The following is a 23,228-nucleotide window of genomic DNA, read 5'->3' as shown; positions in this document are numbered from 1 at the left end:
TAGTACTGATATGATACATCAGTATCAGTAACGATTTTACTTTTTTTAATATCTTGCTTTGAGGAATATAACCTTGCCAAACTACTTAATTTTGAAATGTTGTCTAAACATAAGCATCCCTACAAAAACTTTGCTTAACAAAATAGTCTAAAATTGACATTCAATGCCAACTTTTTGTAGTTGACAGTTTCAAAATTCAATGCTTCAGACAAATCTGGGCCTGCATGATGTCCGTGCAGGGTTTATTTTTAACCCTGAGTTACATATACATGCAAATGATTAAATGTAGGTGTATGCATCTGGGCAAAAACAACACGGCTGCCCACATCACTTTTCGTCACACTCCCTTCACATGAGGCCAAAAATATCTGCACAGACTGCACTCATTGAAAACATTGGAAGAGGAAACCCCTTTTTATGGGATTGGATCTCTCTCTCTTATCACTCCTATGAAAGAGGATTACATCTGGGGGCGGGCACAGGCTTTCAGTGGGCTCAACATTTGTGTGGTCGCAAAGAGTTGTATAACATTTTCATTTCACAGGCCAGACAGTTAACACATACAGTAGCTGTTGCTCGACACTTGTTGGGTTCTCAGTTGCATTTCTACAAAAAAACATTCATAAGACCAGATTTTGCGGTTGTGGAACAGCAGTAACTGATTTCATTGCTTGTGCTTAACAAGGAGGGATGCCTGTTATATGCTGAGTTAAAATAGAGCTGTCAGAAATAGTAATTGGAGCATGATCTGCACCAGCTCCATTGTCATTCAGTCACAGTCACTGTCACACATTAGGTGGAGAATTGTTCCTCTGTGACTGTAGCATTTCATGCTGAAGTCTCTATTACAATGACTGCTACTGGGCAAACTTGGTAGATATGTAGATATAATGTAGGGTTACACGATATTGACAAAATGTGATATTGCGATATCGATTATGAATATTGCTATATTTTTAAACATATGTAAAATTACAAAAGTTATGGGAAAATGCATCAAAATAGATTCATAACAAATTAAACAAGTTTTCTTACAACACAAGGTTTATTTCAACTGACAGTCATATTGGACTGGTACAACATGAATAAATAAATAATGACCATGTCTACAGAACAGGACATGTTTTACTGGTTGTACAGTATAAAATAAATAAATAAAGAGAACAGGACACAACTTTTCTTTCGCTTGTCTGATTCGTTCCGTTTTGTTGTCTCTATCCATTTCTTCACTTACACTGTCACTCTCTCGAAATATGCACACACATGGTACGTTACACAGGGATTGTCACGTAGTGGACCCGTGCGCTGACATGCACTAACATGTGCAAGTGGCACAATAACTGGCCAATGAAACATGATCATTATAGCGTTTCAAGCGGGCTCTAAATCAAACACAACTAAGCCACACAGCCAACGGACGGGACGCAGCGCTCCATAAAATAAACAAAATATTGCATATTTATTGCAACACTTTCGATATAATATTGCGCAACGTGATATTGCTTCCGTCGGCAACGGAGCAATCCCGGAAGTGGAACGTTGAGGATATAGACTAACCTAACCCTAACCACTTCATGTAGCTTCATCCTGTTGCAACTCCTTCTGTGTTCTGAGTGTCCGAGCGTCCTGAAGTAGTTACAGTACATGAGTACATTTAAACAGTTTTTATTTAAGCAGAAGCTGTATTCCCATGCCTGGCTCCAGGAGACAAAGACCCAGAGAGACCTTTGTTATTTAACTGATTACAAATGAGCATCAATGTGTTGTTGTGTGTGTGTGTGTGTGTGTGTGTGTGTGTGTGTCAGATATCAGGTTTAGTTGTTTAGGAATTTGTGGTTTCATTCCAATAGCCAGGTAAAAAAAAAGTGGTACAAAGATATGGTTTTCACATAACCTGAGTTTAAACCTAATTGTTCCACGAAATTTGAAAAAACACTTTTAATAATATAGAATAAGGATTATGAAAAACATTTGTAAGAGGAACAGGAAAAAAAATACCAATTCCTGTTGCTTTTTGGAGATGTAGTCACATTTGGTTTGGGAACTAACAATGAGTGGTAGTAAAAAAGATTGATGTTAAAAAGAAAGAGGCCCTCTGGCTTTGACTGCTTAACGAATTTGCAATCCACTCATGTATTTCAATGTCTTGTGGATAAGCATATTACAATATATGCTTTAGGCCCTGAGCTTAGGGTGAAGATTGGTCATGTCATGGGGACAAAGACTATTGTATAACAGAAAGGCGCTTTAAGGGGTCTCACAACAAAAGCCTACAGGCAGAGGTTTCAGATTCAAGGGAATAATAAGGGAGGCCTCCGAAAATATAGGCCAGCAGAGCAGATTTATGCAATGTACTTAAACCAATAAATGATTATGTGCCATAAAGGTGTAACAAATACACGTTTTGTATTGAAACTACATTTGAATTTTTGTTTCATATTTATTTGCTGAAGGGGGAAAGTTTGTGCTCAACCTAAAACCTGAGTTTAAGACCCGTACATACGAGATGATTTTGTCACAACGCATTTGGAGGCAAATTGTGTTTCAATATGCAACTTCCACAAGTGTAATGTGGAAACTTGAAACATCCAGTGCACATACACTAGGAATACAGTTTTCTCTGAAGTAGGAGACTTCTTCAGTAGTTAAACTTTTGAAATAAAAAATATTTGCATATATTTATATTACCGCTTATCCGCTTCTCTTAAGCAGTGATACAAAAGGTAATAGATATTTTCTTTTTTTTCCCTTTCTGTCTGGTTTAAAGGTCACATATTATGATTTTCCGTGTTTTCTGTCATATCTACAATGTTATAATTTTGGATTTTCATGTTAAACATGACCAAAAATAATGAGGTAAACGTATTTTAGAGAAATCCCTGTTAGCTAAAACATTGAGATTTCCAACTATTCTGAACACTCTGGTTTCAACAGTTTTTTCTACTCTCGGCTAAGTGTTACGCATCTCTAAGCCGGTCTTCTATGATTGGTCATCTGCTCCAAGTAGGCAGGACTGGAGTGTTTTTTTTCAAGCCACTGCGGTGTTAACACTGTCCCATATAACTACATGCTAACGGCAGTAAACAATGTCATCTTGGCTGCCAGTGTCGTTAAATTCTCCCCTCTTTTCTGTTAGTAGTATTTGGTTTAAAAGCCTTTATTCTATTAGTGTCAACTGCTAACTAAAGTAGCTACATGGCTAACGACAGTACACAATGTCATCTTGGCTGCCAATGTTGTTAAATTCCGGGTCGCATTACTGCTGAAACATGTCCGATTTGGTATTGTGTGGTTCAAAAGCCTTTATCTGTGATTTTTGACAGTAGAAAGTGCTGCTTCGTTCCACTACAATCTAAAGTTAGCATACTGCTAACTATTAAGTAGATACATGCTAACGCAACATAGCTGTAATCTTGGGTCCTATGGTCCAGTGATAAGGTCCAGGAATTTTGGACTGGGACACATGATAACCTATGTTGGATTGCAGGGACCCAGGTTCCATTCAGCCCAAGATTATTTGTTCTAGGAGATGGATCAGTCCTCAGCGAAATAGATAAGCACATAAGAAGTGCGGTCCAAACTAGTCTAATGATAGCCAGACAGATTTTTTTAAGAGGATGGAGAAATGAAGGGGTACTGTCAATCCAAGAGTGGGCTTACGAGATGGCTAGTGTGGCGGCGTTTAAAAAGATGTCATACAAACGGTTTGCCAGACTGGATGTCTACACGGGAAAATGGGGAAGGTACTTGAGCTTTCTGGAGGACTCCTATAGGGCTTTGTGATGGGTAGAAGAAACGTGTATAATGGGTTTATGGTGTTGTCATTTATATGTTTATTGGGTCTATAGTTTGTCTATTTTGTTATGTTCTTGAATATATATATATATATATATATATATATATATATATATATATATATATATATATATATATATATATATATATATATAGTGTATATATAGTGTAGTTATTAGTTGTTTTTGTAAAAGACTGACAGCCGATAAATAACCATCTGAATTTATAACATGACACAGCAGATGACACTGCGGAGATATTTGTTGATGTATTGGTGCTTTTGTGGCTCTCTGGAGCTCTGTGGCCGCTTTTGCCTGGAGAAGGCAGCGGTGTCTGCGTCTGCAGGGACCACCAGAGACTTTTTGGTTCATTAAAATGTACTTGAATCTGCGAATATGTAGGATATTACTACAGATATTCTTGTAATCTTATGTTGCAACATCTGCTGTATTGGTGTATTATGTATTATCAGCTAGAGCGTGCAGCGCGTGCGTCACGCCACTGTTTACAGAACGTTATCGTTCAGCAGTGTGGATGCTCATACCCTTATAGTTATAGTTATGGTTATAGTTATCGTTCTTGGTGTGAATGGGCCTGAACCCAGTGAACCATTATTTTACCACTAAATGCATGTTTTAAACACACCTTAAACTCCCTTCATGTTACCGTCTTGCCTCTATGACCACCCAACCTCCATAAGTGTATTTTGTCTTCCCTGACTTCCCCCTATGTTGCAGTTACAATTTTACCAATTTCCCATATTTAACTGTTGCTATTCCATTCTTTCATGTTCTAAATTGCTTGGTTTAACCTCCAAACATTTGCTTGCTCCTGAACCTGCTCTGCTACTTACTGTCTCACTGCTTTTGTGTCCTATGAAGAATCCAACCCATATTCTGACTGCTAAGACGTGGGTTGCAGCTTCACTAAATGGAACCACACCTCTGAAAACAATCATTCATAAAGTCCACAAAATGTACTACAACTTGATGGGCATGACTACCTCATAATACGTGCAACAGAAATAATGTGGCCCTTAAAAACATCTGCTCCTAGTTCCTGGTATACATGGTACACAAAGGCCAGTGGTGGCGTCGCCCTGCTCTGTCAGCCAATACATCTCCAACAGGAAGTTATTCTTTGTTGTTTCCTAAACAAACCAGAGCCAAATTCCTTTCCAAAATGTCCTTGACGCAACAAAACAAACCGGTAAGGACTGGCAGCCAGGTTTTAGGAAACAGTGCTCGATAGTGGGTGGCTGACCCTTGCTGATCTCTCAATCATCATCCCACCAGGTCCTGTGGTTATTTTTAAGTGTGGGATATTCATGGCCCAGGATGGGGCAATGGCTGCTCCCATCCTGCCTTTCAAAAAGGGCGGAAGCAAGTTGGAAACATATGCTGCTCTCCCGCTGTTAGAAGAAGGGTTTATTTACTGTGCAAAGAAATTTCTATGACATAAAAAAAAAAAAAATAATACAATAACTCTTAGAGATTTATGAGAAAGAAAAAAAAAACCTAAACCCGTTATGGCATTGAATTCTGAAGTTCTATCTGAGCTCAAGGAAGCTTTCAATTCACTAAAACGATAATAATAATAAAAAATAAAACACAAATGTGTATAGTACTATAAACTGTATTTCGGTAACTAAAAAACAAACAAATTCGTATGGAACATTTAGAGTTTTAGGTTTATGTTACAATCAGTGAGATAAAGTCTTAACAAGATGAGTGGTTAATTACACCCAATGCCCGAGGTATCTCATGAGCGCTAAAAATACCTCTTCCTGAAAACAGTATGACTTTTTGTGTAACAATTATAATTCCCAGTTTCAAAAGGTAGGTGTTAGGACTTCCTCTAAAAACTGCTACTTTGATTTCTTCTTAAATGTGATCAAAAGGTTTCTTTTTCACACCAACATTGAAAATTAAAATTGTTTTATAGCCTCTACAATTTTGAGATAAATTTGTCACCACCTACAAAATTACATATGTACTCGCAAAGCAGTGCACCCCTGCAGATTGGTTCTAATTTGCATTGTACATAAAGCAAATCTGCTTTTTTTGTGATGCTCCTATTGCTAGCACAACAGAAATCTAGAACATCATAAATTTGTTTTCACTTTCCTCTCTCTACAGAGTGGACAAAGCTCAGGTTAATCACACCATCACAGTCCTTGCTGCTGGTACAGACAACAGTGTCTTGGTCATTGTCTTAGTGACAGGGGCATCAACAGAGGGACTTCAAGATGAGGCGTTACTTCCTAATCAATATGCCAACCTGCAGTCCTGCTCTTTCTCTAGAAAATAATAAAATGGCTGTCAGACAGTGGAGCAACTTGTCAAACTATATTTAAAAAAAAAAAAGTCCTATTTAAATAGGTTAAAATGTGACAACACCTGTTCATATATAAATGTATAATGCATTCTACACTTTACATTTGACAAGTTATTATAATTTAAAACCGTTTTACATAACTAGCCTAGCTACTACACACCTATTTAAAATGAGGTAGCACACCAGAGTGCATAAAACTGGCAACAGCTATGGAAATACTCCTACACCATACAAAGTGTGCCCTTGTTTTGAAAATTTTGCATGCATATTTCCAAAACAAATGGAACTGTTCACACCAGAAATTCAACGTCACAGCTCAAGGCGCACCATGGTCAATCATTTCTGTTTTCCCACTTTGTACACTCACCAAAGGGTCTTTTTGAACTTTGAAGCCATTTGGCAATGTCTAGCAGTTATTTATTCAAAGCCAAGAAGGCTGACCAACAGTGGTAAAAGAGATACCCTGTAATTAAGTTGCAAGATGGGTTGAACCATTTTAACTCTGATCAAAGATGAAAATCCTAAATCAGGCTCCAGGTCATGTGTGATTTAAAAACAAATGTACCGAGGATAACATAACTGTACCAGGAAACATTATTTAACAATTGTTGGGATGCCTGTGCATGGATTGCTGACAACAGAACACAAGCAACGTCAACTGCTACTATGCTGCAGCAAAAAATAAAGACAGCATGAACCATGATATATAGTAACTGTCTGAAAACAGTAAAGGACTGGTTTCGTCTCAACCCTAAAGGCAAGAAAGGAAAAAACAGAAAGGAGACTGGGAATGATAACGATCACAACTCTCAGCCAATATCATATGGCTGAAAAGATGAGGAGGTTGCTGATGAGTCACAGCTGGTGAGTGGAGACAAACATGTATCAGGCCTGTGGTAACAGGAAAAAGGTAAGCCCCAAGCAGTGACACAGTACGGAAACCCAAGAAACGAAGGATCCAAAAGAAGGAACAAAACATCCTCAAAACAACTCTCAGCCTCTCCGGTGTCAAATACAGCCTTCAGCAAAAGACTAGTGAATATATAAATATATATATATATAAATATACAAAGCAAAATGATACAGAGACACTTGTATTCTGCACTATTTCTGAAAGTTAGCTTTTCATTTTTATAACCTATAAACCCATAACCGTGTTCATAACACAAATTACAAAAATGTGAAAATGTGAAATGTAATGTAATCAGAATAGAGAGTACGGCGCGCCTGGGTAGCTCACCGTGGTAGAGCGTGCGCCCCATGTACAGAGGCTCTGTCCTCGCCACAGCGGCTGCAGGTTCGGTTCCGACCTGCGGCCCTTTGCTGCATGTCATTCCCCCTCTCTCTCCCCTTTTGTGTCTAAGCTGTCCTATCAAAAAAAGTACATCAACTACAATCTGCAATACCTAAATATTTTTTTTAATCATTGCAGAAATGTAATGTAGGCCAAGTTACTGAGATAACAATCATGAATTTCAATTTAAATCAATTTAGTTCCTTTTTGTTCAACCAGTCCTGCATGGAGGTGCTGCTGCAGCATCCATGTTGTTTCAGGTTTTAGGTAGTGTGCAACCAAGTTACTTTCCAAATTTAGCATGAACCAGCCTTGAGACTGATGTGGCCAGGGCCTGGGGAGCAAATCAGTGGAACGGCCATTTTCCACTCCATTAATAACAAAATGAGGTGACCACGAAGTGCCTAATACGATCACTTACACCCTTAATGGTTAAGACAGGGTCCAAAGAGCAGCAGCTATGGTAACCACAGCACATGGTCACTAATGTCCCAAGGCACCTGCTCTTACCAAGAACTTAACCAAAAGCTAACTGCAGTATTGCACTGATCTAACATGGTCTGATATAAGCTGCATTTTGTGTTAGAAATGTATACATAAAGGAGATAATCTAGGGAATATTTGTTCAAGGCAAGGCAGCTTCATTTGTACAGCACATTTCAGCAACAGGGCAATTCAAAGTGCTTCACATAAAACATTAAAGAGCAGTTAAAAACAATAAAAAAAGTATAAAAACAGATAAAAATACGAGATTTTAGGACACTAGTATGGGACAATGTATAAACCGTCGCTCTATACACGTAATCCAGCTGCAATCCTCGCCGTTCCCAGAACGGGCTGGTCACCCCGGTCTCACTTTTAAATTGTCTTTATATGCTTATAGATTGTCATACAGTTCCAATTTTCAACAATGTAACTTCAGTAACAATTTAACATATTAAAAACTAAAAATATACGAGAATTAAAGTTACAGTGCAGTAAGAAATGAACAATTATTTAAAGAAAGGCAGCATCAAAAAGAAAGGTCTTCAGCTTTGATTTAAAGTGCCCATATTATGAAAAAAAAACACTTTTTCTGGGATTTGGGGTGTTATGTTGTGTCTGTGGTGCTTTCACACTCATACAAACTTTGAAAAAAATCCATCCATGCTGTTTAGAGTGAGATACGGTTTCTGAATGTGTCCTGCCTTCAGTCTCTGGGTGAGCTGTTCAAAATCGGCACGGCTTGTGACGTCACAAGCCGAAACGAGCAGGCTAACCGCAACCATTAACTCGTAGCGTTAGCGTTACCATGCTAACGCTAACGCTAGCATGCTACCTCGTTCTCAATAGCAAAGCACAGCTACAACACACACAAGTTCACCACAATCTACAAAAGAACTACTTACATGTGCGCCCTCATTTAGAAGTCTCCCAGCTAATCCTGCCTTGTAACTGACCGAAGTTGTAGAAACAGCCTTTCTTTTACTGTCTATGGAGCTAGCTAGCTGACATGATCTACATCTGAGCTACTGCACATGTGCGAGTACAATCAAAGATAGTACAGAAGAAGAAGAAGAAAAGAGGTCTCACTCTGTAGCTAAAACAGAGACCAGGTGAAAAGAGGATCTGCAGCAGTGAGAGACAGTGGTGCAGTACAACAAAAATATGTTGTTACATTACAAAGTTATTACATTATTATTAAATCATTTAATTTTGACCATATAGCCTTAGCAATAAACAAGCCGTTCTTTAATGTCGCCAACTGTTGTTTAGTACCCTTCTTTTTTTTTAACTTTCTTAAAAAGTAACGGTTCAGGCACCGTTTAGGCAAAAATCAGCCTTCAAAATCTTCAATATCTTGAGAATTGATCCTTTACAATGTCTTAAAGGAGCAGTGTGTAGGATTTAGGGGGATCTATAGGCAGAAATGGAAACAAAAAATCATAATTATTTTATTATTAGTGTATAATGACAAATTACGAATCGTTGTGTTTTCGTTAGAATGAGCCCTTGATATCTACATAGGGAGCGGGTGTTCTTCCACATAGCCCTCCATGTAGCACCGCCATGTTTGTATAGTGGCCCAGAACGGACCAACCAAACACTGGCTCTAGAGAGGACCTTTCGCATTAAGTTACCTGAAGGCCACCATATGTTCACTACACACTTGGTAAGGGGTGAGGCAAGGGGTATTCAGTTGGTTGTAATATGCAACCTCACTGCTAGATGCCACTAAATCCTGCACACTAGTCCTTTAAACCATCTTGTGTTTTTTCAACATATTCAATACAAGTCATGAACAGTATTGCTATAGGCTGTGCTTGCCATGTATCATAGCTGTACACAAGGTCAAGGTAACTTTATTGTCCCCGAGGGGCAATTATTTGTACAGCCAGCAGACACACATAAAGACAAGATAAACAACAATACAGCAAAACATGAAATACCCACAGTATCTAAAACCACAATAGTAAATAAAAATACATACACACACACATAAATAGAAAGTGTTGAATGTATCTGCCAAACTGATTCACAAAAAGACAACAGAGAACTTCATTAGAGGAACAGTAAAGATAAGGGATGTCCCGATCAGGTTTTTTTGCCCTTGAGTCCGTGTCCGAGTCATTTGATTTTGAGTATCTACCGATACCGAGTCCCGATCCGATACTTCTATAATATATAAAAAAAGAACAAAGAAGAGCGAAAAAACAGATCCAGGATGTTCCTTATTTTTTATTTAATTCACCTTATTTTAACATTCAACAACTCTGTTAACAAACAGAGCCCTTCTGTTACATATCTCACAGTTTGCTATGGCAATGTTGTTGTCATCAACTTTATAATACCTCCAGACCGCAGACATACTCGCGCTTTCCGCTTCAAGCTGCTTCCGTGTTCTACTTTGCCGGCATTTAACCAATAGCGTCTCTGCAACAAAGTGATGTCATGCCGCACGCGTTGCTGTTTCTGTGTGGAGTCAAAAGGGTCTAACTCTGTGCCACCGCATAACTATAGATGTGTTAAAAAAGAATGAGAATATAAATACTAGGGCTGTCAATCGATAAAAAAAATGTATCTAATTAATTACAGACTCTGTGATTAATTAATCGAAATTAATCGCATACATAATTAACGGTGCCTGAACCGATACTTTTTAAGAAAGTAAAAAAAGAAAAGAAAACAAAGGGTACTAAACAACAGTTGGTGACATTAAAGAACGGCGTGTTTATTGCTAAGGCCATATGGTCAAAATTAAATGTTAACATTAATAGTTATACATTAATAATAATGTATAACAATAACTTATTTCACTAGTAAATTGCTGTTGAACGACAAAAACAACCACCAAGGACATTTACAATAACTTCAAATGCACCACGAAGCTGTAGTTTACCAGTTTCATTGAACGCCCCGTCTGTGTTGTTTGTCCGACGGCAGCTCGGCAGCTGCAGATTGTTACATCCCGCTGTTGAGTCACAGTCCTCTACAGTAAAACACAGTCAAACTTTACACCGTTCAGCGTTAGCTGTCAGCATTGTAACCGTGTTTAATCCAGCTACTAGTTAGCGGTAGGCTAACGTTAGCTGCTGTCGAGTATAGTGTTAACTAGCTAGCGGTAGGCTAACGTTAGCTGCTGTCGAGTATAGTGTTAACTAGCTAGCGGTAGGCTAACGTTAGCTGCTGTCGAGTATAGTGTTAACTAGCGTCACATGCAGCGGTGTTTGTGTTGCCTGTATCGTCTGTTTCAGAGCACCAGAGAGAAGAGCAGACATATCAGTGGCACCAGATTTCGGTAGCCAGGGTTGGCAAGAAGAAGATTTTTACAAGTAAATGATCCAGGCAGCACATTCTCGTCTCCCTCCTTCATTTTACAGTCGAATGGTGGCTAGAACGGCTCCAGGTCAAACTTCAATACGGAATGGATTAATCTGCGTTATTTTTTCTCAGATTAATTAATCGAAATAAACGCGTTATTTTGACAGCCCTAATATATACATATATATTCGAGTCCTGATCGGGAGGTAACGTCCGATTCCGATCTGAAACCATGTGATCGGGCCGATTTCCGATCACGTGATCGGATCTGGACATCCCTAGTAAAGATAATACTCATCTTCTGTATTTCCACTTATTTCATTCATGTGTGGCTGAAAAGACGAGTCATGGATGAGATACCATTTTAAATGGGCATCATGGGCATTAAGAAATAGTTTACAGGTAAACATTCTTACTCAAAATAAGCCTCGCTGTTTGATGTTTATTGAGGAAGCTTCACCAGCTAGTCCGGGAATAACAGGGGACCTAACAATACGCAACATGAGTCATCAGCTGTGGTTAAAGGTGCCCTAGGTAGGATTGCAAGATCCAGGACTTAGGTCTTAGATCGACAAATTCTGTCCCTCCCCCCTTTCCGCTAAAGCCCAAAACGGTCTCCTAAGACCCTCCCCCCACAAGGGAGAATGACTGTATGTGCCTGAGCAGGGATGGATACGCAGTTAGTCACCCCCCCCTGGTCCTGAGTGCATCTGAACAGGGAGCTGTGGATTTTTGCAAATCACACTACAGGCTGTAGGTGGTGCCAGAGGAGCCGGATTTATTTATTTTTAATTACCTGCTTCACGTAGTTCTACTCGAACATAGGGTCAGTACAAAAAAATAAACATGGGTTATCTATTCATTTTTAAGGCAATTAACGGAATGCTCTCTCCTTACATTGCTGCACTGTTAGAGTGGAACTCCGGCCCTTATCACACATGATCCAACAACCTGCTCTTACTTAAGAGGCTTCAACAATCACTTACTGTACATTACATTGTCTTCCGACATATGGGCAATGTAGAGCAATGGTGTTAAATAGTCCTGTTTCTGGTCTCAATTGCTTTTAGTAATTTAAATGTTCTTGATTTTATCTTGATCCTTTTTTTATAATTATATGTTGCATGTCCTAGTTTCTACTCCAGTCATTGTTTTTTTTTTTTACAATTTCTGCACTGTTTGTGTATTGTGTTCTAAATTGTATTGTGTATTTATTTTCTTCCTTTAATAAAACATGTTTTAATCTTGGCTACATTTAAAATGAGGGCTTGCCCTCAATTGTACCTCCGATAACTAAATAAAGGTTGATGATGATAAAGGCAACAATTTGCCTTAAAAGTTAAATTTGTCTTACTCGAAATTATTACAGTACAGTAGCGTGCACACTGATCAATGTTGAGTGTACATTTAAGATAATTATCATCAAATATATTATACTGCAGTGTTATTGATGAACATTCATTTTTAACCACTCTTACGCAAGTATCATTGCAATAACAAAACAAAAATAACTTTAACACTACTTCCACCATGGCCTCTGTGGCATAATATTCCAGGATCCATTCATAACTGCACTGTACTTAAGGCTTCCTGAACTACAACCATTGACCAAGCCAGTTGCTAGGAGCTGCAGGAAAAAAGGGACCATAAGCTATCTTTGAGTAAAAGGCGGTTTCTCTGAGAATAGAAACAAAGACAGCTTGTAGGTTTAACTTAAATCTCACAGTACTGACGTCCACTTGTTCCACCTTAATATTATGTTAACACCCAATCAAATAAAACGGAGCACACTCTTCTTCCAGTGAACAAACAACAGTGAAGCACTGTTGTTTGGTCTATATCTGTTTCAAAACACAACAAGTAAAGCTTAACCCACGGTGAAACTAACAATATTCAATTCAACACACGCAAAAGCACACCACATCCCTGCCTTCTCTAACAAACAGATAGCCGCATGTATGCATTTCCTTACCGTGTAAAGCCCAATCCTGCACAAGGCAAGGGAGAGCTGCATGTGCTCCGACATTGTGCTCAGCAACCAGCGTAACCCCCGGCAACAAACACGCCAAGCCTCTGGAGTAAATGAATGGATGGAGGAGGATCAGGAGTAGCTGAGCACAACATTGTCAACTACATGAGTCCAGCCCTTCAATGTCTCACTGTCGGCAGCCCATATCCACAAGCCTTTTCCTTTCAAATCTGAGCTTTGCAGAGGGGTTTTGTAAGCGGCGAGGTGAGCATGATTGAAGGTTGTCTTGTGTTTACGCCCCGTATCCATTGATAGAAAGATAAAACACTATTGCCACACGGATCAGCAGACAGACACAAGCTTGAGATTAGTTTGTGGGGATCTTTCTCTACACAGAGATTAAGGGCTCAGGGACAACTAGGGATCCAGAATGAGACTACAAATTGGATTAGTCACCATTACCCACCCACACACTATGCCCATACTGTACGGATAGCTTCATGAAGTATGAAAACCATTGCTTTCAGCATAGAGGAGGATGAAGGGATCGACCACTGGAGTTTACAGCGGTCGTGGAGATTTCAATAACTGTTGTGGGACGCTTTGTCAGTAGTCTATTCAGGGAGAACTGTGGGTCGTGTTTAAACTGCTTGTTTTGGTATAGTAATCGTTGCTGCAACCACCTGCTGACTATCGCAGTTATAATATAGAGTACTCAACTGTAATGCAATAACGGTACGTGACAACTAATGACACCATCAACAGGTAGCCTAGAATTCAAATTGATGATTTTTTTCTGCAAACATCATACTACTGCATGCAACATAGAATTCCATTTGAACTGCCTATAAGCAAACTAATTCATGTTTGGATTCCACCTAATGTGATATTGCAGTAATTCAAAGTTTGAAAGCATGATGAGTGTTTCAAGTCATCTGCTGACAAATTCAAGATTCATTTTAGATTATTTAAAGAAGCCAAAAACGACCTACTGTCCACCCAGTTGTCACTCAAACCACAACATATTAGGTTTACATTCAATATGACTTTTTTTTGGTAATTTGGATTGTCTATGCTCTCTGATTATGATCTAGGCTATTGCATGTCTGTCCGCCCAGGGAGAGGGATCCCTCACCAGTTGCTCTTTCTAAAGTTTCTTCCATTTTTTTTTCCCTGTTAAAGTTTTTATTAGGGGGAGATTATCCTTATCCAAAGCGGAAGTCTAAGGACACAGGGTGTCGTATGCTGTATGTACTGTAAAGCCCCTTAAGGCAAATTTGTGATTTGTGATATTGGGCTTTATAAATAATAAATTGACTTGACAACATGTTTTTCATCTGGTTTAAAACCTAAGCACTGGGGCAACTTGATGTCTCATTTGCTGAGGACCAGTATCACGTAATTAAGACTTCCTGGGTTAAAATCCAGCTTTTGTCACATACTGCTTTCTCTCTCCATACCTCTGGAAAAAAAAAAACTTAGCAGAAAAAATAATAGCCTTTACAAACCTCATCCAACAAAGTACATGCCATACACAGTACAGTTTGTACAGTAAATATCTTCTTTTGTAATGCAACACCTCATGTAACAAGTCAGTATATGATAGCCTAGTTTGACAGTAGTTTATTCAGTCTGACTGTAGTAATTATATATATATATATATATACATACGTATGTATGTACGTACATACATACGTACATACATACATACATACATACATACATACATACATACATATATATATATATATATATATACACATATATACACATATATATACATACATATACACACACACATATATATATATATACATATACATATATATATATATATATATACATATATATATATATATATATATATATATATATAGCCTTCCTATGAAAGGTTTGAGTCACTGATAAAGCTGATTATCAAACTGCATTTGTTTATGGCTTTAATGGGCCCATCCCATAAATCTTCAAATACAAAAAAGAGCGGAATCATAAACCAATGACAATAAAACCCTTCTCCTATCCATTTCCTTCGTATTTGTTTTTCTAGTGAGGAAAAGCAATGAGAGTGGTTATGGCCCGAGAGAATGTAAAGGAAATGAAATGCAATTAAAAATAATAATAAAATATGAAAACAGTTCACTAATGCCTCTTTACTAGCACTCTCCACAGACACAAGGGAATCACTACAATGAGCTAGCCAGCAGGCAGAAAAACCTGGCTGACATGCTGCTGGCAGGTTAAGATCAGGGAAGGGGCTTCAGGAATGCTGTTGAGCTCACACTGGTATTTCACAGTATAGTTGGAGGCTTTGCACTTTGAATAAAAGGGCAGGTTTAGAGGAACTGTCCAAAGTTTAGGTTAAATCAATTCACATCCATTCAAACTGAAACCTGAGTAAACCTGCTCTACCAATGGATTAAGTAAATATTAGTGTAATATCCAACCACATATAAAAAGCCCAATTGTTAAACCTATCTTGCAAGACTTTTGGCGCTCATATCTGCATACAATAGGTCATTTTTGTTTGCCTCGGGAAAAAGAGCTTGGCAGGGACAGCACCAGCAAGGTGTGGAACACGGTCAGATAGGGGACAAAACTGAGCGGAAAAGTAACACCAGCCTTCTATCCGATAGGCTAACAAGCTGAATTCATATGCTGCCAAAAACCTCACATCAACTCTCTTTCCTCTGTGTTATGGCGGTGAGATGTCAGTCTGCTATAGCCTGCTGTGTACCCTTGGACAGGGGCTCTGCTCTGAAATACAGTTGGTCAGCCAAAAACACATGCAAGCTTCTAAGACAATTTATTTTCATGAAGGTGTGAGCTTAGTGCTGACTGGATAAACCGAATGGTTGAGGCGCATACCACATAACTGCCCCAGGTCGGTTCCGGTCTGGGACCTTCATGTCGCTCTCTTTCCCTTTGTTTCCTGTCTGCCTCTGTACTGTCTGCTATCTAATAAAGGCCATACAAATGGTATGGTAAAAATGTGTACTGTATGTTGCTGCAATTTTACTGCGGCGGAACAACAACACAAACATTCTCAAACTCCTGTAAGCTAGTAGCATGAATCCTAAAACGCTTTCCGTATAATGATAGCAGAACCAGAAATGTGCTCATAAGTTTCTTGGAAATGAGTAATTAAGCATGAGTAAGCATAAAAAATGCGTCATCAACTAAAGAAATCTTAGTCGACTAAGACCAAAACGACCGATTAGTCGACTAATCGACTAAAACAGTCTTTCTTACACACTTTTTCGCTCCTTCTGTTTATTCTTTCTGGGCCGGCCTATTAGCAGATGAGGCTCTTTGTTCAGTTAACTGTCACACCCATTATTTCCATATAGTTTGAGGTCAATGCCTGGCGGTTGCTGTCACTGAATCTTTGGCATAATCTAAATTCCACAAAAAACATACTGGTTGCTCTTCGCCAGACAAAATTAATCCTTTTTTTTCTAACATAATTTGTTTATGCAGATCTGGCTTCCTTTAGGGCAGAGCTACAAGAATGACCTGAATGTCAGTCCACCCGAGGGTTTAGTCACTCGTGTTGCGGAAATAAATAGCTGATAATCTCTTCAAAAAAGGCAAATGTTGTGTAAGATTGAAGAAATGGCCTACAGACTGCATTTGCCTTCAGCAATTACTGAGCACAAATAATGCAATGTAATAGTTGTAGTATAAATATGACCATGCCACTATAACAGTGTATTAAGCAATATCAGGCAAAGTAAACCCTCAGGAGAAAAATGCATGCTGTAGGTTCTTGCATGGGTTTTTGAAATTAACAATACAGCCAATAGTTTGGTTCAACCAATAGTGCCCTCTTTTTGATGTCAAACACAACACATTGAATCTGTCCTGTCTGGTGAAGACAGCAACAAGTTAGGGTCCAAGAGTTGGCCACACGGTGCACTTGTAATTTTGTAAGGCTGTGTCATGGCAACAGCTAGCACCAAATTCCTCTGTCGGTGCTGCTGTTTTGTGTGGTCTTTTTTAACACTACGCTGACCATGCAGGAGTACAGTCCTTCAACATGCTCCAGCTCCCAGTTGAAACCCAATCCACCATAAACCAGATATCTGCTACAGTCATAATTCAACCACAGTTATTAACCAGCAATGTGCAATATCTGTGTAATTCCATTCCTGTTCATCCCAAAAACCCTTTTAGGTCAAACCTGATCTAAAACCTTACCCAAAAGCATGAACAGGACATATGACTAGCATCATTCATCAAGGGTTTAGTGACAAGTTCCAATAAATTTATAGAGAAGAGAGAGATGTAGTTTTGGCCTGGGTCTTGTGCCAGGTCTCCAGTGTTGCACAGCAGGAAAGGAGGCCCTGCGCCTATTGAGTGCCTGACCTCAGAGGACAGCCAAGCACTCGGCTCCAACAGTTTACAGAGTTACAGCTGTGCTTTCCACAGAAAACTGTTTGTCACAGAAAATCTTTAATCCTTAGGTAAGTGAGCTAGAAAATGTTATTTTCCTAGGCAGTGTTAGCGGTTGTAGATTATTGCACTTTGCCAGGATAAAAAGAAGAGAGCTTGAGGGTGACATCAATTTCTATTATTTCATGTCAAAGGTGTGCTCCCTTCAACAGTGGCTCCTGTGTTTTCCTCTGTACCAAGTACTTTCCAACAGCATGAAACTGAGATTACAGAATAACTCATGTAAACTATAAATGAGCCACTTTGGTCCCCTTTTGTTCCCCACAAGATGTGTTACTCCAAGGCCATAAGCCACAGACAAGTCAGACAATAGTTTGCATTAGCCTAACTACAGTGTAACTGTTCTGGTACCAGTTGCCAGATACTTCTCAAATGAAGTAGAAGTTCAAAGTTAATTTTAGGTCCAAAATCTTGGGAGGCCATCATAAACAAGCGGATAACACTGGGTGGGAAAGTTCCTCTGCATTTCACACTCTTTCACCTCTGTTCCCCTGAGACAACAGCACAATATCTGTGTACTCTTAATTTCCTATGGCTTTATAAATTCCCAGAGAAAGCCTTCAGTTACAGCTTCCTCTCTATTGTTGCACTTTTTCAGCAGCACCCATCCCACCCCTACATTATGGGCAAAGGCCCCTAAACCATCATCTTCGAGGCTAAAGCTGACAGTGGTCTGGACTGTAATCATTATTTTGGTCACACGGGTATTACAAATATGCAGGGGGACTAATATCTCAAACTAGTGAAGGTCTCACTTACAATGGCCTTTTGACTCCAAATAGCCTAATACAACATAAAGTGCAGCTTTGTCCTCAGCAGCAACAAGGAGTTTTGTGAAAAATAAGAGCTTCATGCTACATACATAATGTTAGAGACATAACGTTACATAACTTAGCTAACACAGGACTTCAACGGTGTAAGTTAGCAAGTTGTCTGTTTCACATGTAAAAAGATGGGAGTCTGGGTCAACCAGTTATTTATTGTTCACATAACACTCATAGGCAAAAGCTGCAGGCGAGCCCTGAGACATTAGCACAACAAGAACCGGTACTACACCTAGCCTATAGTTGAGGGTCACATACCTGAGTGACACCACTATCTGATGATCAGGGACCCCAACTGGCAAGAAACCAAAGGTTAGTCTTTGATTGGAATACGCAATAATACAGCATTTAGATTAATTTACTTACCAGATAATCCATGTACTATCGCTGACCAGTCACAGCAGCACGAACTGGCTTTGTAGTAATCCCGTTTTGCTTCAATAAGTCCCAAATGTGATAGATTTGACCACAAGTCGCTTTGTATTCCCCGCCTTTCAGCAAACAAGCAAAATAAAAACCAGCCTTTGGTGGGTTTAAAAGCAAGGATTTTCGCCGTTTTCTTCGCTAATAAGACACGTTCCAGCACAGAAACGACTGAGTTTGTTTGTATCGAGGAGGGCCGCGGGTTTCGTGTGCTTTTTTAGACTAACTAACCCCTCGTCCACCGGTTGACTTCTAGTTTTTATCACACAATATCAATTGAGTGTTTGGTTGAGGAAACTAGCGAAGCCTACAACGCGACGTCACGCACGTCGTCTTGCGCACGTAGCGTGGTCATGTGACTAAACACATGGTGGCTATTTTCATTCTGAGGAGGAACTGACTTCTGCTTAAACCTAAACAGTCTTTGTTGAGATTGAGACAAACTTTTCTGCATTTCTACTAGGAATGCCATAGCAGCGGACATATGCAGTTTTAATTGTATTTCAGAAGTAAGTTGTGAGTCTAATGTGTCAACTGTATTTATTATTAATAGTAGCCTAATAATAATACTCCCTCTCACATTACCCAGTAGAGGAGAGGACTTTGTCCTCTTATAAGTGATGTATCACCAATGTCCAGATCTACAGGGTTAAATCATAAAACATAGCAGAGGTGTGGCAGTGGGGTTTTCAAGTGGAGAAGGCAGACTTTGTGGTAAACTGGCAGCATCGCTAATATATATGTAGGCTATAGGCCTAGTGTTAAATACATACTGTAAACATGTAAAACCTGTCAAATACATATGTATGTATGTATGTATGTGTATAAGTATATGTTTATGCATGTGAATGGGTATATGTATATACACTTTTTCATATACATACTTATATCTGTACATAGTAGTCAAATGTTTATGTTTAGCTTTGTGTCCCTGTTTTTTTTTTTTTGTGGTTGTATGTCTATTCTGTGTAAGTACATAGAGAGCTACAACAAACCGGGGTCAAATTCCTTGTGTGTATACACACATATATGTATGTGTGTGTGTATATATATAGTATGGCATAATACTTGTAATAATAAACTTGTACAGCATCCAATTGTATACAACATTTAGATTAACAAATTAAAGGCAGCAAGCAAAAACATTAAAATGCAATAAAACAGTACAATGTAAATCAATCAAATCAAATAAAAGACTTTCAGTAACATTCAAAAATAGCAATATTAGGTTGTTTCCTAAATGAATTTACAGAAGTTTGAATTACAAAAATAATGTTATCATATTACCAAAAACAATTACATTATACACCACTAGGTGGCTCTGTATTGAATCACAATTGCTTCTATTTTCTATTTTGAACAAATAAACCATCACCAAGCTAAAGACCCTGACCTACACATTCATGCACTTGCAATTTCCCACAGTATTATCAAGCTTGAAGCAGCACAAAATGCAACAGCCTGTGACATAATACATTACACAATACATAATGAATGAAAGGGGATAGCACAGTCACAGTTCAAAGTCAAAGAAAGGTTCTTCTGCAGCACATTGGCCTGACACACAGATGTTACAGACAGAAGACAGAGGATAAAGAAAAGGATGTGTGTTTCTCAGATGAATACAAAACTTTGTGATGTATTAATGTGTATCACGTGTCAGAACAGCATGTGTCATCCTAGTTTTGCTTATACTGTACACTTCCAGTATTCCAGTAGTGTTCTGCTGTTCTCAAAAGAGCTACATAAAAGAAATCAAACTTAAACTAAAGAGAGAGATATGACAGTACTTACAAACTTACATCACTCCCATTAACAGTCTGCACAGAAAAAAAACATTTTGGACTTGAAAAGCCATCACACAAGATAGGACAAATTAACAGGATGGAAATTAGCAAGAATTATCTAGTGGGAAGCAAACACAGATACCAGACAAAACAATTATATCATTCTGATTAGGGGAACAGTATAAATCACTAGTCTGCAACTGTGATGCACGCTGCATACTGATGTAATTCCTGTTCCCTGGAGACCACACTCCTCTTCAATATTTCATGAGATGTGCTTGAAATCTCCCTGAACATAGTTAAGTAGAAGGTGAACTGGATGTCCTCTGCACAGGTATGGAGGATGTTGAGAAGACACCGGAAGACATTTACTTTAATATGCATAATATTCAAGCATGTGTAAAAGGTATACAGTTGTAGTGTTGTCTTCGTCAGGACATCTGACCCAGTTAAATGTGAGAGGAGAGACCTCTGCTGGCCTCTAGTAAAATGCTATGGTTGTTAAGTAAAACTGTGGTTTGCATTACATTCTTTTGAAAGAGTGTTTTTATTACTCACATTTTTCCATACACACACATCACAAGCTATTTGGAGTTCAGTGTCAAGGACTGCTCAAGGCCATTTTGGCAAGTGGACAGAAGGAGCTAGGGACCACCCATAACATTTATGGTCAATCTGCTTTACCACCTGTGCTAATGGTACCCCCATGATTTACATTATCATAACTCCTGCACTGGCATATCATAGCATATCATTGTTCACATTTCAATTTCAATGCAATGTCTTTGCTTACTGAGGTAAAAATGTAACAGCAATAAGGTCAGATGCATCATTAAAAGCTTTGAGCAATTTAAGAAACATTAGATTAACATTCCCAATAATGATTTTAACCAAACTTTAAAAACTGTCTTTATTCAGATTTTTACTGTTACCATTATAATTATTTGTACCTAATGTGAAGAATTCAAATGCCTCCTCTATGAAAAAAACAAATAGCCACAAGGGGGCAGTATCTACCAGAGTAAATGGCACATCATTATTACAGACCTTGTTGTGTTGTCCAGCATAGAGGAAATGGTCAACAAAACATATATTGGTGGTTTAGAAATATATCTGTCGTTGACTGGTCATTAAAAACAAGTCCTAAAATACAAGTACAAACTCAGGCAATGTAACTTTTTAGCCTATATTTAAAAAAAGAACTTTCAGTTTAGTTTAGTTTCAGTGGGGTGCAAAAGCCCATGCAATGCATATAGTTCATTGGACATAAAACTCTTCATTTAAAGCAATGGTCATGAGTTAGTTAGTGGCTCTTTAAGGCAGGTTTTATAGACCATTAAAATACATCTCTAAACTATTCAATGTAAATGATACAATTAAACATTATAAGTATAAAAATATGCTTTTATCCTTTAAAAGTACCCTGGCTAATGTCAGAGTCACCTTTACTCTGGAATCACCAGTTTATGATCTTTGAAGCTGTGCATTTGAGTGGCATCACAGATTAGTTGATGGGGCAGACCCCTTTCTAATTTTAAGATATTGGCTACAGAACTAATATATAATACAACACGAACTGCAAGGTTTAGGGAAATACATGTTAAAAGTGTCTGTTGTTTCCTGCTGATTACAGGAAACAGTTAAAGATTTGATTAGCAATTGCTACAGTTGCAACTTCAGTGCATCTCATCAATAAACCATTCCACCTAAAAACAAACTTTCCCACTGGAAAATGTTTTTAAATATTTAGATGGCCAGGAGACTTCTCCTGTCTTATCATTTTTCTATTGTGTTCATGTTTTATGTTTCTACGCTGCCTTGCTGCAAAAAGAATGTCCTCTAGTGGGACAATAAAGATCTCAACTGAACTGCATTCTTATAAAATAATTATTATTTGCTTGGTATAACAAATTCACATCTACCAAACACAAGCAAGGGTTATTCATTGTGAGTCCTTTGTAGCTACACATATAGCTACACATATTTCTTTGGAGAGCTTTGTTGAGTCATTACAGGTTACTGGTAGAGACTGAGCGACTAAAACAGATATTTAGCCATTCATGTCTAGGACAGAATATCTGCCTGCTTTAATGATCAATAGATGTATTTGTGTATTTTTAGATCAGTGATTTATATATCATTGATTACATACCATTGGACTGATATAGAGACATACAGTGAGCTGATCAGTCTTGAGCTAATAATGGTATGGGTGTTGAACCATCATGCTGGGAATGACAAAGGTTGGCAAGATCCTGACATCCAACCTACCATCTACATCAGATGCATTTTTATTAATTAATAAAATATATAAAAAATATAAAATATAAATATAATTGCTAAACCAGGTGGGGCTTCTGGCTTCATGACTGGGAATATGTATTGGCCTCAACTTTATAATACTGTCAAATTCCACAGTGCTTTATTTGAAACTCACTTCTTTTCTTAATTTTTCTAGGATAAAATGTTTTATAAAAGAAGTTATGGTTGGCTGCTCAGTTTGTGATTAATACTCTCTCTCTCTCTCTCTCTCTCTCTCTCTCTCT

General features: G+C 38.4%; 1 protein-coding gene across 5 annotated transcripts in view; it reads right to left on the bottom strand.

Moving 5' to 3' along the window:
* The window catches only part of LOC116054282 (ADP-ribosylation factor-like protein 15), a 124,663-nt gene extending 105,434 nt beyond the window's left edge, over positions 1-19,229 (bottom strand). For 2 of the 5 annotated variants that reach the window (XR_004896710.1, XR_004896709.1), the window contains exon 1: positions 13,200-13,588. Coding sequence is in view for 2 of the 5 variants with exons in the window: in XM_035998948.1 (XP_035854841.1) it covers positions 13,200-13,253 (54 nt within the window). In the remaining 3 variants the exon portion in view is untranslated. Of the gene's footprint in view, positions 1-13,199; positions 13,591-18,838 lie in introns of those variants that run through there. The other 3 variants (XR_004896711.1, XM_035998948.1, XM_031305764.2) reach the window with 3 other exon arrangements.
* Positions 19,230-23,228: the final 3,999 nt, after the last annotated feature.

The sequence above is a fragment of the Sander lucioperca genome, chromosome 2, assembly GCF_008315115.2.
Source record: "Sander lucioperca isolate FBNREF2018 chromosome 2, SLUC_FBN_1.2, whole genome shotgun sequence".
NCBI lineage: Eukaryota > Metazoa > Chordata > Actinopteri > Perciformes > Percidae > Sander > Sander lucioperca.
The sequence above is the reverse complement of the archived record's forward strand: the minus strand, read 5'-3'. Positions and strand labels throughout refer to the sequence as shown.